General features: G+C 36.2%; 5 protein-coding genes and 1 long non-coding RNA gene across 6 annotated transcripts in view; 5 read left to right on the forward strand and 1 right to left on the reverse strand.

Moving 5' to 3' along the window:
* Window positions 1-15250, reverse strand: part of LOC145323924 (uncharacterized) — a 131260-nt gene that overhangs the window by 48610 nt on the left and 67400 nt on the right. The window lies entirely within an intron of this gene.
* Window positions 181-2166, forward strand: LOC145323913 (uncharacterized). Its single transcript, XM_080166515.1, has 4 exons — window positions 181-333; window positions 561-877; window positions 1104-1327; window positions 1542-2166. Exons 1-4 carry the CDS (start codon window positions 244-246, stop codon window positions 1682-1684), a joined length of 774 nt encoding a protein of 257 aa, XP_080022641.1. The 5' UTR covers window positions 181-243; the 3' UTR covers window positions 1685-2166.
* Window positions 2299-4233, forward strand: LOC145323912 (uncharacterized). The gene is made up of 3 exons (XM_080166514.1): window positions 2299-2684; window positions 2996-3193; window positions 3604-4233. Exons 2-3 carry the CDS (start codon window positions 3023-3025, stop codon window positions 4228-4230), a joined length of 798 nt encoding a protein of 265 aa, XP_080022640.1. The 5' UTR covers window positions 2299-2684; window positions 2996-3022; the 3' UTR covers window positions 4231-4233.
* LOC145324045 (uncharacterized) lies at window positions 4527-8849 on the forward strand. Its single transcript, XM_080166674.1, has 6 exons — window positions 4527-4567; window positions 4909-6218; window positions 6552-6638; window positions 7126-7467; window positions 7780-8472; window positions 8830-8849. Exons 1-6 carry the CDS (start codon window positions 4527-4529, stop codon window positions 8847-8849), a joined length of 2493 nt encoding a protein of 830 aa, XP_080022800.1.
* LOC145323918 (uncharacterized) lies at window positions 8543-11575 on the forward strand. Its single transcript, XM_080166521.1, has 4 exons — window positions 8543-9702; window positions 9928-10059; window positions 10564-10674; window positions 10870-11575. The coding sequence occupies exons 1-4, from the start codon at window positions 9620-9622 to the stop codon at window positions 10952-10954; spliced, it is 411 nt and encodes a 136-aa protein (XP_080022647.1). The 5' UTR covers window positions 8543-9619; the 3' UTR covers window positions 10955-11575.
* On the forward strand, window positions 12484-15235 carry LOC145323919 (uncharacterized). The gene is made up of 3 exons (XM_080166522.1): window positions 12484-13382; window positions 13616-13683; window positions 14024-15235. The coding sequence occupies exons 1-3, from the start codon at window positions 13366-13368 to the stop codon at window positions 14257-14259; spliced, it is 321 nt and encodes a 106-aa protein (XP_080022648.1). The 5' UTR covers window positions 12484-13365; the 3' UTR covers window positions 14260-15235.

The following is a 15250-nucleotide window of genomic DNA, read 5'->3' on the forward strand; positions in this document are numbered from 1 at the left end:
CATTTCTCGGCACTGCGATAAAATTCTGCATTTTTAGATTTATGTCTATTACACATTATTTGTACGCCTTGTTATGCCGCTTAAAAGAGTGTTAGTTTGAAAAGTTTAAAGAACTTAAATTTTGAAAATTTTCTCCTTATCACCCATATTTTACCATGAACTGCAGTAACTCCAATTATAGATGAAATCAACGATCAATTGAAGCTTGTTGGCGATTTTGATCGCGTTCCCCGTACGTCCATCATGCGCCTGACAGAGAAGAAGCTAGCCCTCAATTTGAAAAGTTCTGAATTCAAAGTACTGGGCTTTTACCATATGATATTTTATGCAGAGGTAGGTTTTTACCATATTATAATCTTTTTAGAATTTAAAGCTTATTTCAGTTTCATTATATTGTATAGCAATAACATTCTTTTTAAATTTGCGCACGTGTGCTATATTATATATATATTTCTATTGAGGAGGGTGGACTTCCAATAAGTATATAGGGCGAAGCCCCTAGAGGCTAGGGGCGAAAGAGCTAGTTTTCCCTTAAATTATTACAATGTTTTTTTTTCCAGTTGGCAAATCTTAAAGATGAACAACGTCTGATATGCAAGTTTTTATTCCACATATTGCGCTGTCTCGAAGAGCATATAACAACTGAACGTGTGGCTGAGCTCAAGACCATGATAATGGTCCTGAACTCAAAATTGGCGGAGATGTACGGCGAATCGTGCTTGAGTTACAATACTCACATGCTTTACCATATGCCGGAACATGTCCGCCGATTTGGACCATCCATGGCGTTCAGTTGTTATGCTTTCGAAAGTGCCAATCATGTGATTGCAACTTACATCCGAGGATATAATTTTGGCCTTAAAGAGGTTTCAAACAGGTAATACTATTTTTTTTTAGTTGAGTTCCTTTGACTTTTAGTTTTGGTTTCAAGAAGTGTCACTTCTCCCCCCCCCCCCACTCTTTACAAATTTTAATGTAATTTTTAAAAATGTAACATAACTTTCTTTCCGTGTATTGCTGATCAAACACTTAAGCTATAACGATTTCACCAGCAACATACCTTTCCGTTTAACAGCCATTAATGACATAAATGACATATTTAGATTGTTGATATTTCACACAGTGAAACCGTACATAAATGAAAAGCTGGCTGTCAGGGGAAAAAGGAATGCCAACAAACGAAAGTTCGAAAGAAATCAATTCTATACAGACTGCCAAGACCTCTACTTTGTCCCAGACTGCCGTCGTGATAAAACAGTATGGTTGGTCCACAAAGTGAGGACATTTTTTCCGGCATACACCTTTCCTGAAGATTCCAGAAGAATAGGTAGGGGTGTATATTTTGCACATGATTAATTGTTGTATAGAAATATTTCATGAACTATACATTTCATCTAATTCCTTTTTAACCTACCACAATTTATTTGTAATTCTCTTATCATGCCAGGAGGAGAGTGTGGTAAAGGGGGGAGGGGGGGTCTAGGAAATATGAATTAAGTTTTATGGTTTTAAACACTGAAAATATACACCCCTGGTATTAGGAGTAGGCAAGACTGACGATCCCGAAGACTATAGCCATCCTCCAACACAACTAGCCTCCAACCTACTGAAGTACAGAGTAGCACATATCTCCGTACACCTGTTGCATCAAGATGTCTCCATCGTAATTCCTATCGGAATTTAATTTTGTACATTGAAAGCAGAGAAAGGGGGGGGGGGGAAATGACACTTTTTGAAACCAAAACTAAAAGTTCCATATTGTACCCTTATAAAACAACTGCCATGCAAAATGACAGATCTGTAACTGTTTCTTTAGTTCAGTTCCTTTGACTTTTAGTTTTGGTTTCAAAAAGTGTCACTTCCCCCCCCCCCCCCCTTTTGTTATAATATGTATGTAAAATGTTGTAAAATTCAACTGAAGGCCCTTCCCTCTTTATTTGGAATTTATGTGAAATGTACTTTAAAATATTTTTTTCATTAAAATTATTTTTTATAGCTAATTTTAAAAAAGGCATTTCAACTAAATTTAGCAAAACCCTACCTTTTTGGCCATCGATGGGTATGAAGTTAAAGTGTTATAAGTCTAGTCTGTAATTTGAAAGAGTACATGTTTGCAATTTAATTTAATTTTACATAAAATTTTAATTTCTGTCTACACATTTCAGATTTAAAACTATGCAAATTGCCCATGCCAACGACCTGGATCCAACAGCGTAATTTCGACTGGCAATTGATCAAGCTAGATCCCAAAATGACGAGGACTGGAAAGAGTGCTAGTTCTGTAAAGGTAAAAATTATATTTAAGGCCTAATTTACTATTGTACAAATTGCTGCTACCCTTCGCTCAAAAAACTTATAAATTCGCATGTTACCGGATCGAAAGGAAAACCTTATCGGTTCATGCTTAACAGACCACAAAAGATTATTGACCAAGTATAATTATTTATTAATTTTCCACAGTGTGTTTAACATTTGATATTAGTAATTAAAATTCTAGGGGCGTAGCCACTGCTATCTAATATCTTTTTATGCATTGTAAATACAACAATTATTTCTTGTTTTAGAACAACAAGCCTACTGGAGGTGGCAAACCTAATGGTGCCAGAGGTGGAAGTGCCAAAGCTCCAAGTGCCAAAACTGGAAGCAACAAATCTACTGGAGGTGGCAAAGGTACAACAGCAAAGGTAGGGTTTTAAGTTTTATTGTTATCGGTTTTTGGTTTGTTGGTGTTTTGTTGTTAAACTAAACTTACTAACATGATGTCTGTTTGTGGGTTTGTACCAACAAATCTCGTTAACCGTTGAACAAATTGGGTCCCTCTAACCATATAACTTAACCTAGCCTAACCTAACACAGTCATTTTGTCGGGAGAGGGGGGGGGGGGAGGGTAAAGTTTTAAAAAATAGAAGAAAAAAATTAGGATAATGCCGGTGTTGTTTAAAACTATAATCCTCGGTAAGTAATGCTTTACAATAATTATCTATATTATTTTTAGAACACAACTAGAACCACAACATCTCCAATGAGGCCAATAAATATTACCCCACCTCCATCTCCACGGGCACGGCACCACTCCGCGAGTCAACGGACCGCGAGAGTTGTAGTTCCTCCTGCAACATCATCACGATCCCAGTCCCAGTCATCACGACCCCAGGGATCATCTGGCCCTTCTGGTGAGATGGAAGAAAGCGAGGTATTATTTTTATTTCATTTTGTCATCCAGAGGATACAAATTACAATTATTTAGGATATATATCGACTTAGCCTGGAAAAAATAACTTGTAAGATTTGACTAAATTTTTGGTAAACATTGACCAATAAAAATTTACCTTGTAAATTTTTACAAACAAGTTGGTCAAATTTTACCAAGTTGATTTTTTGGTCAAAGTCCAAAAATCTGGACTTAGCCTAAAAATTTACCTTGTCAATTTTTACCAAAAAGTTGGTCAAATTTTACCAAGTTTTTTTGTTTGTCAAAGTCCAAAAATGATGGAAGATGCTTAGGATCACTTGCTCTTGTTTGTGGATAGTCTTCTTTTCTACCACGTAGTTTTTAAAATACCAAGACTTGAAAATATGTGGTTTAATATGTTTCATTTTAAGGATTTGTTCACCGGGGCCGTTATGAACCAAATTCAGAACCAATTTCAGCAGCTACGTACTTTCTTGACCTCACAAATGAAAAATCAACTAGAGCCCATTAATGCGTCCATCAGAAACTTGGTAAACAAAACGTCCACAAACCATGAGTTAGTGAAGAATGAAATCAAAGACCTGCAAGACAGTGTATCAAGAGATATGGCTGAAAATACTAAAACCCTGAAAACAGAAATGAAGAAAACCGGCCAAATTGTGGAAACCTTGGTGACTGATCTAAGAAGACTGACCAATGTGGATGAGCTTGATGAGGAGGAGGCGAATAAAGGGCCTAGTGAGAATCAGGATGTTGTCGTGGACCAGATTTTCTCACCAGATTTTTACAGAGAAAGAATAAAGAACCATGACCCCTTGGAAAAAGATGGTTATATGAGAAGAGAAGAAATTATCTTTTTCATCCAAAATTTCGAAGACTCACGGAAAGTGGATATAGGCTGGCAAACCTTACTGAAAGTATGCCGAGACATCATAACCTTCACGTATGTCGTGTTCGAGCAGTTCACCTTTGACGCCCGCATCACAGCTGCCTTTTGGACTGCTCCGGAAGTTATTGATGACGAAACTGGTAAGTAAATATTATTTTGTAAATTTGACATGATGAGAAAACGTTTAAAACAGGGAGAAGGGAGGTGGGGGCAAGGGAAATAAACCGAATAAAAGGGGCATTCCTATTCTTGCTAGCAGGTGACCATGTACAATAATCTTTTTATATATATATTTTATTTGTGAAAATAAATCTTGTGCAGAATATACACCCCTGGTACAATAATAAACATGTACCTATGCAGAGTTAATTGAAAATTTCATTATTATTTCAGTGGAACGTTTCTTGGATCATTGTAAGTTAGTGCTTAACGAGACGTACCTACATGAAGCTATCCCACCAAATTTGTGGAGAACAGGAACCTATGTGTCTTCAAGCGACCTTTTTCTAGTGAGGAACCACATACAAGCTTGTAGGTAATTCAATTATTTATCGCATCTATTCCGCGTCTATTAAATGTGAAAGTGGTAGTTTTACAAAATGCATTTCAATGTTCTTTAGTTAAAAAAGTAGTTTCACGAAATGTTAACTGCATATTGTATTCTTGTTAAATTGTTAAACTACATTTCTATGGCATATGTTTCAAAGAATTTCAATTTTGTACCATGTATTTTTTTATGTGGCAAGACTTTTAGTTCATCTTTTCTTGATATATGTTATATGTTATATATTGAGACTGTTTTGATATAAACCCTTTTTTTATCTAGGTTCTTGCGCAATTTCGAACACACTTTTAAAGAGGACGCGACTGGTTTTTGTGAAAATAAGAAGAGGGCCGAAGATTATATGCTTGCTAATGAGGATCCTGTCTGCTGGAGGCTATTTCGAGGGCTGGTAACGCGAAAACAAGAACGCGCATTGTCAACCCCAAACTACACGTATGAACAGGTTTTTGAAATCAAGCCAAGGAAGGAGACAAGCAATAAGAAAGGCAAGAAAGACAAGAAAGACAAGAAAGACAAGAAGGAAAAGGCACAGAAACGATCAGCCTTACAGATGTGTGAATTTTATCTGGCCCCTGCAGAGATACAAAGAATTAAGCGGCGTATTAAACCGAAGACAATCACAACTTCAACACCAGGTGTTACAGCCGAAGACAAGAAATTTTACCACATGTTAGGTGCCCACTCAATGGGTTGCTTACCCCACGAAGTTCAAGGAAAGAACCCGATTTACTTGAGAATAAACAATGACAGGTCGAGAAATTCATTTCAGATCAAAAATTATGCAGACATGGCAAAGAACCCCAAGCAATTTTTCAAGACAGTCCATAGTAATAAGAAGGTTATACAAAGAGCTGTAATGTATTATTCGTACGCCACAACCAATTTGAAACCAGAAATGAGTGAAGAACAGACAAAGATTCACAATGCCAGTGAGAAAGCAACTAGAATTTCAAGAAATAGAAAGATGAATGCTGCTGATGAATCCACTGCTGATGATTGCACTGCTGATGATTCCACTGCTGATGATTCCACTGCTGATGATTCCACTGCTGATGTATCCACTGATGGTGAAGACAATGCTGTTGAAGACAATGAAGCTGAAGGCAATGCTGTTGAAGAAAATGGTATGGAAAACATTGCTGATGAAGAAAGCAACAATGGTGAGGAGCTTGTAATTGATGACGGAGGCGACGACGTTGAAATGAATTCAAATGATGATCAGATTGGGAATGACTTACGCATACCACCCGCGGAGAATCCAGCAGTAACTCCAGAACCAGTAAAGCACCCAGTAAAGCCACGTAGGTTATATGAAGATCCAATTGTCAACAGCCAGTCCAATAATAAACCCAAAGTAAATGTATTTAAAAACATCACAAGCTCCAAAAGGAAGAAGCATGGAAAGGGCTCGAAAAAGTCGAAGAAGATAATTATTTCTGAAACAGACGATGAGGGCCAAAATGTGGGAAATCTTGATGATACAGTCCCAATGCAAGATGATGAACAACCACCAAACTTTCCACCACTGCAAAGACAGAAAGAATTTTATGGACGAAATAATTCAATCACAGGTACATATTTGTTGAACATTAATTATTATTTATAAGTTTTATCTTTCCTCGTATTGTGTATATACTGCACAAGATTTTTTTTCCTCTGCTACTAATTTTTTTTAAATTTTTCTTCCCCCCCCCCCCCTAGTTTTTTTTCACCAAGTAGGGGGAAAATTGAAAAATATTTAAAGAACTCTATGATTTATTTATTCTATCCCTCCTACAACACATTTCCTTTTAAAATTTTTTTTTCAACCAAGTAGGGGGGGTGGGGGGGTGGAAAAAATGTTTTCAGTACTTGCTTTTTGTTTGGAAACGTATAAAATTAATGTATAAATTAATTATTTACAGGCAACAGTAACGAGAGACAGGTGACTGGAAAGGCAACAAGTGTCGTGGAGGAAAGCAGCTGTGATGAGAATGATGAGGATGCCGAAGGTATTGTTATTTATAGTTTGAAAAACGTAGGAACTGTATCACCTAAATTTAAGTTTATTAATATTTTAGTTGAGAAGTAGTCTTAGATAAAAACCCTGTGGATTAATTTTGTTTTAAGGGAAACTTCGTACAGGCCCTGACAGGGTTTTAGGCTAAAATTTGTATGGGCGCAGCCGCTATCTATAATACTAAGTAGCTTAATGTCTGTCCGGCCGTCAGAAGCTTAAGATCTCAGTAACCACTGAATCGATCGAGGTTACGGTAAAATTTTACCACCTTTTAAATCGTATAGGCTGGTAAAATTTTACCATAAAAGTGGTAAAAACTAGGTTTTTTATGGTATTAATTGTATCCTGGAGATCGGATTCTACTCTTCTGTGTATTGGTCCTGCGGTGATTTTAAGCTATTTCCTTGGAGGGGGGGGGGGGGGGGGGGGGTTGGGTAACATTTATACTATTTGAAATAATGACTATAATAATTATTTAGATGATGTGGCGATCATTCCAAAGAACCGGGAGCGAAGGCAAACCGCATTGGAAGCCGAAGCAAAAACCAAGAAAAGTTTACAGCTGGACAATGAACCATCATTCGAGGTGGATAACGAAGATGACGGAAACCAGAGTGACGAAATTGTGGAGGTTGAGGACAATGAGGGCAAGAATGACGGCAATGCAAGTAAGGAAATTCGGATACATCCATGTGGAATAATATTACCCAAACTTGCCATTATAATTCACAACCACACGGGTCATTATGAGGTTGTTGCAGTAGGCTCAAATGTTTCTATATACAACCAAATGGAAATTTTAGAACTCATCAACATTGACGGTAAGTTACAGGTCTTAATGTAATAAATGGGGGGGGGGGGTGGGCGAAAGTGACACTTTTTTGGGGCTTTTATTGGCGGTTCTCGGCGGTGGCGACGCCGTTTCTTCACAGTTCCATATTGTACCCCTATAAAGCAACTGCCAATGCAAAATTCCCCCTTTTATCTTTGATTGGCATATTAATATAGGGTAAAAAATATTGCTTGTTTTCATTTGAATCTGATTAATAGTAACTAATGTTCATATAGGTATGGAAATAATATTGAAGCTACAATTATGTACATTTGCTTTAACATTTTTTATTTCTTTGTAGGAGAAAAAGCAAAGTGGAAAAAAGATGGAGAAGAAGGTGAATTACTTTCTGACATCAAAGAAGAAGCACCAGAGAGTGATGATACAGATGAAGGTCATCAATCAGACCCAGACACTGGAACTGGCAGTAGTAGTAGTAGTGAAGAAGAAGAAGAAGAACGCAGGCCAAAAGCAAAAGTGGCCCAAAAGCCAAAGCCTACCAAAGAAGCTCCTAAACGTCCCAGAAAACAAACAACATTTCCATCAACGAATCAAATTGATGCGGTGTTGTACAGAAACCAGAGCAGAGCAAGCACGAGCAGAGCACAAATTAATTCAAGCCGGGAATATGCTGAAAGCGCAGGCACATCAAATCCTGATGAAGACGTAAACCCAGAACCAGGTTGTAGTTATAGTCAACTCAGTCCAGAGCAAGGTTGTAGTAATAGTCAACTCAGTGAGCAACCTAACCAAATTAAGCTGCAGCAAATGTTGAACAGAACAAATACACATTTGCCCGATTTCGGCCAGCGTGGTGAGGCTCGGACAAGAAGAGATGCCAACAAACGAGTAAAGGACAACATGAAGAAGCAAAGATTGTGGGAACAGGGACACAGGCCTGAAGATGATGAGTTAGAGAAGAAGAAAAGATCAAGCTCCAGACCACCACAGAGAGCAAGTTCTCAACAATGTTCTCAAAACATAAACAATTACGGTATCTTTGGCAGCTACATTACAGCTGATTCGGGAAAGGGGTGTATATTCTGCACAAGAAATATTGTTTGTCCACGGCTAAAAATTTTTAAAATTTACAAATGTTTTCAGTTTTCTTAATTATTACCTTTTTTTCTTACCTCCATCTATTTATATTTAATGAAATATAATATACATCCCTGAGCAGACTTGGAAAAAATATTATACATCCGATCCATGTAGAATATACATCCCTGGCAGAATGGAGACAAGTATTATCCGTCGGAACTTTCGTCTGAAAACGAAGAACAAGACGAAGAACAAGACGAAGAACAAGACGAAGAACAAGACGAAGAACAAGACGAAGACCTGATTATAGGTCGCAGTCAATCCCAATAATTCCAGGACTTTACGTATATATATATTTATATGTAATTTTTTTTGATTTCATAAGTTTCATCTTCAATTTTTTTTTATAATATCTAGAAAGGAGTCTTTTCCCAAAATGCATTTGAAGTTAATTTAGTGAACCGTATATTTGAACCTGTTTAAATGTGTTTAAACTCTATTTATATGGCATAAATTTGAAGAAAGTTAAATTTTCTACCACGTACTTTTACCATCTTAACAAAGAAAAATATGCAATTCACAAAATTAAGTTCAAATGCATTTTGTGAAACTACCCCTTTCCACCAATTAAGTTTAATGAGCTTAAAGTTAAGAGCTTAAACTGAAAATTTTTTGTTGTATAATCTGTCGCATTTTTTGTAATTCAGTATATAGCAGTTGTAGTTTACCCCCTAAACTAAGGAAAAAAAGTATTCAGAACTAGCTTTTGTTAATTTTATATATTTGTTTAATTTTGTATAAAAATATTATATATATGACAGTTATCGTAGGGAATGTTTTAATTAATACGGTGGTAGATTTCCATGGTAAAATGCGTAATGTTTATGTGCTGTAATTAAAAAAGAGAACGTTTCAAATTTGTATAAACTTTTTGTAAATGTTAAATTTGTCTATATACTTGTTTACAATATAAGATATACCAATATGTGATCTTGCTGGCCACCCTATTATATTAAAATTCCCTACGTCAGTTTTTTGGACATTTATTAATGAAAATTTAATACCAGTGATAATTTGTTTCTTTTCAAATTTAATATAGAATGTCCGACATGACAGCCACAGCAGCAGCCGACTTAGAGAGAGACGAACAGCACGAAGAACAGAAGCCGGAAACCACAAGTGGGTGAGTAATATTTTAATATGTATAAAACGAAGTAGAATGATGTCTGTCTGTCTGTCTGTCCGTCCGTCCGTCCCTAGCTATATTTTGGTAACCATTCATCGAATCGGATTCGACAATCCATCACAACATAATTACATAAATACATATTACATATTTTTTGGTAATTACTTCTTTGGGCAAAGGTCCGATTACCTGGGATATATAATATATATTTATATATTTCAGTGATAGCGAAAAACAGAAGAACGAAATGAGTGTGTCTGAGCCTGAGCTGCCTGCTAAGCTGGATGACCTGCCTGATACCCCTCCTAAATCGTCTGATACAGAAGATTTGAACCTAACTTTGGATTGCACTACGTAAGTTTATTTATTTTTGTTACCATTCTATTTCTGTTCGGAAGGTGGTAGTAGCCGGATTGAAAAGAGTAGGATAAACATTATTGTTATGGCGAATAATTATAGTTTCATTCAGGGGTGTACATTACGCACAAGATTTATTTTGTTCCCGTGGTACAAAATTTTGTATTTTTTTCCCACCTATTTTTATCTCACCAAGTAGGGACGGAAATGGAGAAATATTGAAAGAACTAAAATTTTTGGTCCTACCACACATATTTTAGTTATTTTCCCCCCACCACCTGAACAGGGGATCCCATATAGGATATACACCCCTGATATTTCAAATTAGCAGCTACGCTAAACCCTCTAATATGAAGTATATCTCTTAAAGTTTCTTTTGCCACTCCCTTCCCTTGCCGGTACCTATGAGAAGAACCCGATCTGTTCAGTGGTTATCGAGATCCTTCGGTACATAAACACGGACATCCTGTTACTTTAGTATTATTTTTTTTTATTTTTCAGGGACGACGATGGATGGGAGACAATGCAGAAAATAAAACAAGACCTTAGGGCAGCAAAGCAAAAAATTGCTTCTTTGGAAGAGGAGATCGCTTGTTTGGAAACACAAACAAAGTAAGAAATTTTTTTCACTTCTTTTTTTGGTATTTAATCCGGGCGACTGTGTTGTAAATGATTTTTCGGTACAGACAAATTCACCTTTATATATTACAAAACTAGCAAGTATGCCTCTAGGGGTAAGGTGGGAGGGGTAAATGTGGACCAAAAAAAAAGTTTACTATTTAATTATAATATGATTGCTTAATTCAGGGAGCAATCCAAGAGATGTCCGGCGGCACAAAAGGATGACCAGAAGGTCGGACAAGCCTCTGTTATGGAAGGAGAAGCAAAGTAAGATATCCTATTATATAAAGTAGTAAGCGTTTTTTGTTTGTCCCGAAGGATAACCGCTAAACCGATATTGTACTCCTTTAAAGTGAAGCTTCTTATAGGTCCTGGAAAGGTTTTAAACTATTTTTGTGCAGGGTGTCTTCACCCCCTTCCCCAAAAAATATTTTTACTCTTCTGAAACTGAAATTGAAAATGGGAAGATGTTGATTTTTCCCCTTCCAACCTTAAGTGCCCCTAGAGGTTTCTAGGGGCGTAGCCACTAGTTTCTTTTAATAATCTTTTTTCATACTTTATCCGGGCGACTGTGTTGTAAATGATTTTTCGGTACAGACAAATTCACCTTTATATATTACAAAACTATAGCAAGTATGCCTCTAGGGGTAAGGTGGGAGTGGTAAATGTGGACCATAAAAAGTTTACTATTTAATAATAATATGATTGCTTAATTCAGGGAGCAATCCGAGAAATGTCCGGCGGCACAAAATGATGACCAGAAGGTCGGACAAGCCTCTGTTATGGAAGGAGAAGCAAAGTAAGATATCCTGTTATATAAAGTAGTAAGCGTTTTTTGTCTGTCCCGAAGGATAACCGCTAAACCGATATTGTTCTCCTTTAAAGTGAAGCTTCTTATAGGTCCTAGAAAGGTTTTAAACTATTTTTGTGCAGGGTGTCTTCACCCCCTCCCCCAAAAAATATTTTTACTCTTCTGAAACTGAAATTGAAAATGGGAAGATGTAGATTTTTCCCCTTCCAACCTTAAGTGCCCCTAGAGGTTTCTAGGGGCGTAGCCACTAGTTTCTTTTAATAATCTTTTTTCATACTTTATCCGGGCGACTGTGTTGTAAATGATTTTTCGGTACAGACAAATTCACCTTTATATATTACAAAACTATAGCAAGTATGCCTCTAGGGGTAAGGTGGGAGTGGTAAATGTGGACCATAAAAAGTTTACTATTTAATAATAATATGATTGCTTAATTCAGGGAGCAATCCGAGAAATGTCCGGCGGCACAAAATGATGACCAGAAGGTCGGACAAGCCTCTGTTATGGAAGGAGAAGCAAAGTAAGATATCCTGTTATATAAAGTAGTAAGCGTTTTTTGTCTGTCCCGAAGGATAACCGCTAAACCGATATTGTTCTCCTTTAAAGTGAAGCTTCTTATAGGTCCTAGAAAGGTTTTAAACTATTTTTGTGCAGGGTGTCTTCACCCCCTCCCCCAAAAAATATTTTTACTCTTCTGAAACTGAAATTGAAAATGGGAAGATGTAGATTTTTCCCCTTCCAACCTTAAGTGCCCCTAGAGGTTTCTAGGGGCGTAGCCACTAGTTTCTTTTAATAATCTTTTTTCATACTTTATCCGGGCGACTGTGTTGTAAATGATTTTTCGGTACAGACAAATTCACCTTTATATATTACAAAACTATAGCAAGTATGCCTCTAGGGGTAAGGTGGGAGTGGTAAATGTGGACCATAAAAAGTTTACTATTTAATAATAATATGATTGCTTAATTCAGGGAGCAATCCGAGAAATGTCCGGCGGCACAAAATGATGATCAGAAGGTCGGACAAGCCTCTGTTATGGAAGGAGAAGCAAAGTAAGATATCCTATTATATAAAGTAGTAAGCGTTTTTTGTCTGTCCCGAAGGATAACCGCTAAACCGATATTGTTCTCCTTTAAAGTGAAGCTTCTTATAGGTCCTGGAAAGGTTTTAAACTATTTTTGTGCAGGGTGTCTTCACCCCCTCCCCCAAAAAATATTTTTACTCTTCTGAAAATGAAATTGAAAATGGGAAGATGTTGATTTTTCCCCTTCCAACCTTAAGTGCCCCTAGAGGTTTCTAGGGGCGTAGCCACTAGTTTCTTTAAATAATCTTTTTTCATACTTTATCCGGGCGACTGTGTTGTAAATGATTTTTCGGTACAGACAAATTCACCTTTATATATTACAAAACTATAGCAAGTATGCCTCTAGGGGTAAGGTGGGAGTGGTAAATGTGGACCATAAAAAGTTTACTATTTAATAATAATATGATTGCTTAATTCAGGGAGCAATCCGAGAAATGTCCGGCGGCACAAAAGGATGACCAGAAGGTCGGACAAGCCTCTGTTATGGAAGGAGAAGCAAAGTAAGATATTTCTTTTAATATTATTTTTTCATACTTTATCCGGGCGACAGTGTTGTAAATGATTTTTCTGTAAAGACAAATTCAACGTGTTCCTTTATTTATTAAAAGCGAGTACTAGCAAGTACGCCTCTAGCTGGGTAAGGTGGAAGGGGTAAATGTGGAACCAAAAAGTTAACTACTTAATTTAAATAAATTATTATATATATATTGTTTAATTCAGGAACAAAACAGCTGCAGCTGGCTCTCCAGAAAATTCGGATGAGAACGAGGTTAAGGAAGTCACTGTTATGGAAACACCAGCAAAGTAAGATTTTTTAAAAATAGTTTTTACTACTTTATCCTGGCGACTGTGTTGTAAATGATTTTTCTGTACGCTAAACCCTCTAATATGAAGTATATCCTTAAAGTTTCTTTTGCCACTCCCTTCCCTTGCCGGTACCTATGAGAAGAACCCGATCGGTTCAGCGGTTAACAAGATCCTTCGCTACATACAAACAAAAATCGTTTTACTTTGTAGTATAGATTGTTTAATTTCAGGATGAAAGACCAACCGGATTTTGATATAATTTATGAGAACATAAAGAATCCAGGACCAAAAAGCCCAGGTATAGTACAATATTTATACTAGCGACTGTGCCCAAAGCATATAGTGAAACATTTCTGTACTACATTGTATTATTACACTAGGTTAGGTTAGGTTAGGTTAGGTTAGGTTAGGTTAGGTTAGGTTAGGTTAGGTTAGGTTAGGTTAGGTTAGGTTAGGTTAGGTTAGGTTAGGTTAGGTTAGGTTAGAATAGGCTAGGCTAGGCTAGGCTAGGTTAAAACTAGAAATATTACTCTTTCTATTAATACACTAGGTTAGGTTAGGCTAGAAAAAAAAACTATTGTAAAATTGAAGTATTTTTTTGTAAAAAAAAGTAATTTTAAAAAATATTTTAATTTCAGTGTATGGGGTGTCAGATGATGAGCAGGAGATGTTTGAACCACCCCCTCCAGCATCAAAACTGAGTAGGCGCAAAAGAAGTGCAACACCGGGGAAAATCAAGACCTGCGCCCATGGACGCAGTCCCCGAAGCGAGCTGCCATTGAACACGAGACTCATCGAATGCACCTATATGTGCCCAGACTGCCGCGTCTTCTTTCACAAGAGGCAAAAACAAAGAAAAGAAGGACAAAAGTAAGCTGATGTATAATAGTCCTTCCAGTCAGATCATATATAAACTATTTGTGATAAAAAAGTGATATATATCAAGATATCTTGAGTCAAAAATATGTTTAACCACCTTTAATTTGTACGTACATTAATCTATATGACAGTTTGACAGTTTTGTTCTGACGATGAAAATATTCATATAATATTATATTTGAAACCGCTATTCCTATATAGCAAAATTTTTGAAAATTTAATAATGGAAAGTAACTTCGTAATATATTTTTCTTGTATAAAAATGTTCTAGTATAAAGTACAATTAGAATCCAGATCTCAGCAATTAAAACCTATGTATATTTGTGTTAATTTCTCAGCTTAAACCGATTAAACATGCAGTTATATTATCTGTAAAACTATGTAATATTTGGTCATTTAAACCACGTCTAGAATTATAGACTAATTAAGAAAATTTCTGTGAATATATACCTATATAGTATCGCGCTATCGTACCTATGTAAATCATTATGTAAAAAAATATGTTTAAGTGTTTCAATCAATAAAGTTAATAATGAAAACAATTTTTTTTTTATTTTTGCGTTTTGTGTACAAGCGAGGTTTTTCTATAATTAAGGTCGTTTTTTACCACTTTCTCGTGATTTTTACCACCCGTTTTTACCACAATTATTGGTAAATTTTTACCATATTTACCCTATTTCTGGTAAAATTTTACCAGTTTAGGGCAAAAATATTACCAGGTGTTGAACAGTTTTACCACTTTTTTGGTAAAATTTACCGCAAATTTCTGGTAAATTTTACCAAAAAAGTGGTAAAAATTGGTCAAAATCTGGTATAAATTTGCGTCCTAAAATGGTAATATTTTACCGGAAATCTGGTAAAATTTTACCGATAATTGTGGTAAAAATCGATGGTAAAAAGCGTCTCGGAGTACCACTAAAAGTGTTTTTACCACGATTACGGTAAAATTTTACCACCTTTTAAATCGTATAGGCTGGTAAAATTTT

The sequence above is a fragment of the Acartia tonsa genome, chromosome 7 (assembly GCF_053477335.1).
Source record: "Acartia tonsa isolate MP-2025a chromosome 7, ASM5347733v1, whole genome shotgun sequence".
In the NCBI taxonomy this organism is placed as follows: domain Eukaryota; kingdom Metazoa; phylum Arthropoda; class Copepoda; order Calanoida; family Acartiidae; genus Acartia; species Acartia tonsa.

What these genes read in the sequence shown, in the direction of transcription:
- LOC145323918 (XM_080166521.1), top strand. Translation starts at nt 9,620, where the DNA reads ATGTCCGACATGACAGCCACAGCAGCAGCCGACTTAGAGAGAGACGAA. An exon ending in AAGCCGGAAACCACAAGTGG is followed by an intron (nt 9,703 to 9,927) that starts GTGAGTAATATT and finishes TATATATTTCAG; the next exon opens with TGATAGCGAAAAACAGAAGA. An exon ending in CTAACTTTGGATTGCACTAC is followed by an intron (nt 10,060 to 10,563) that starts GTAAGTTTATTT and finishes TTTATTTTTCAG; the next exon opens with GGACGACGATGGATGGGAGA.
- LOC145324045 (XM_080166674.1), top strand. Translation starts at nt 4,527, where the DNA reads ATGAAGCTATCCCACCAAATTTGTGGAGAACAGGAACCTAT. An exon ending in ACGAAATAATTCAATCACAG is followed by an intron (nt 6,219 to 6,551) that starts GTACATATTTGT and finishes AATTATTTACAG; the next exon opens with GCAACAGTAACGAGAGACAG. An exon ending in TCAAAACATAAACAATTACG is followed by an intron (nt 8,473 to 8,829) that starts GTATCTTTGGCA and finishes ACCTGATTATAG; the next exon opens with GTCGCAGTCAATCCCAATAA.
- LOC145323919 (XM_080166522.1), top strand. An exon ending in TCCAGGACCAAAAAGCCCAG is followed by an intron (nt 13,684 to 14,023) that starts GTATAGTACAAT and finishes TTTTAATTTCAG; the next exon opens with TGTATGGGGTGTCAGATGAT.
- LOC145323912 (XM_080166514.1), top strand. Translation starts at nt 3,023, where the DNA reads ATGAGGCCAATAAATATTACCCCACCTCCATCTCCACGGGCACGGCAC. An exon ending in GTGAGATGGAAGAAAGCGAG is followed by an intron (nt 3,194 to 3,603) that starts GTATTATTTTTA and finishes TTTCATTTTAAG; the next exon opens with GATTTGTTCACCGGGGCCGT.
- LOC145323913 (XM_080166515.1), top strand. Translation starts at nt 244, where the DNA reads ATGCGCCTGACAGAGAAGAAGCTAGCCCTCAATTTGAAAAGTTCTGAA. An exon ending in ATATGATATTTTATGCAGAG is followed by an intron (nt 334 to 560) that starts GTAGGTTTTTAC and finishes TTTTTTTTCCAG; the next exon opens with TTGGCAAATCTTAAAGATGA. An exon ending in TGAAGATTCCAGAAGAATAG is followed by an intron (nt 1,328 to 1,541) that starts GTAGGGGTGTAT and finishes CCCTGGTATTAG; the next exon opens with GAGTAGGCAAGACTGACGAT.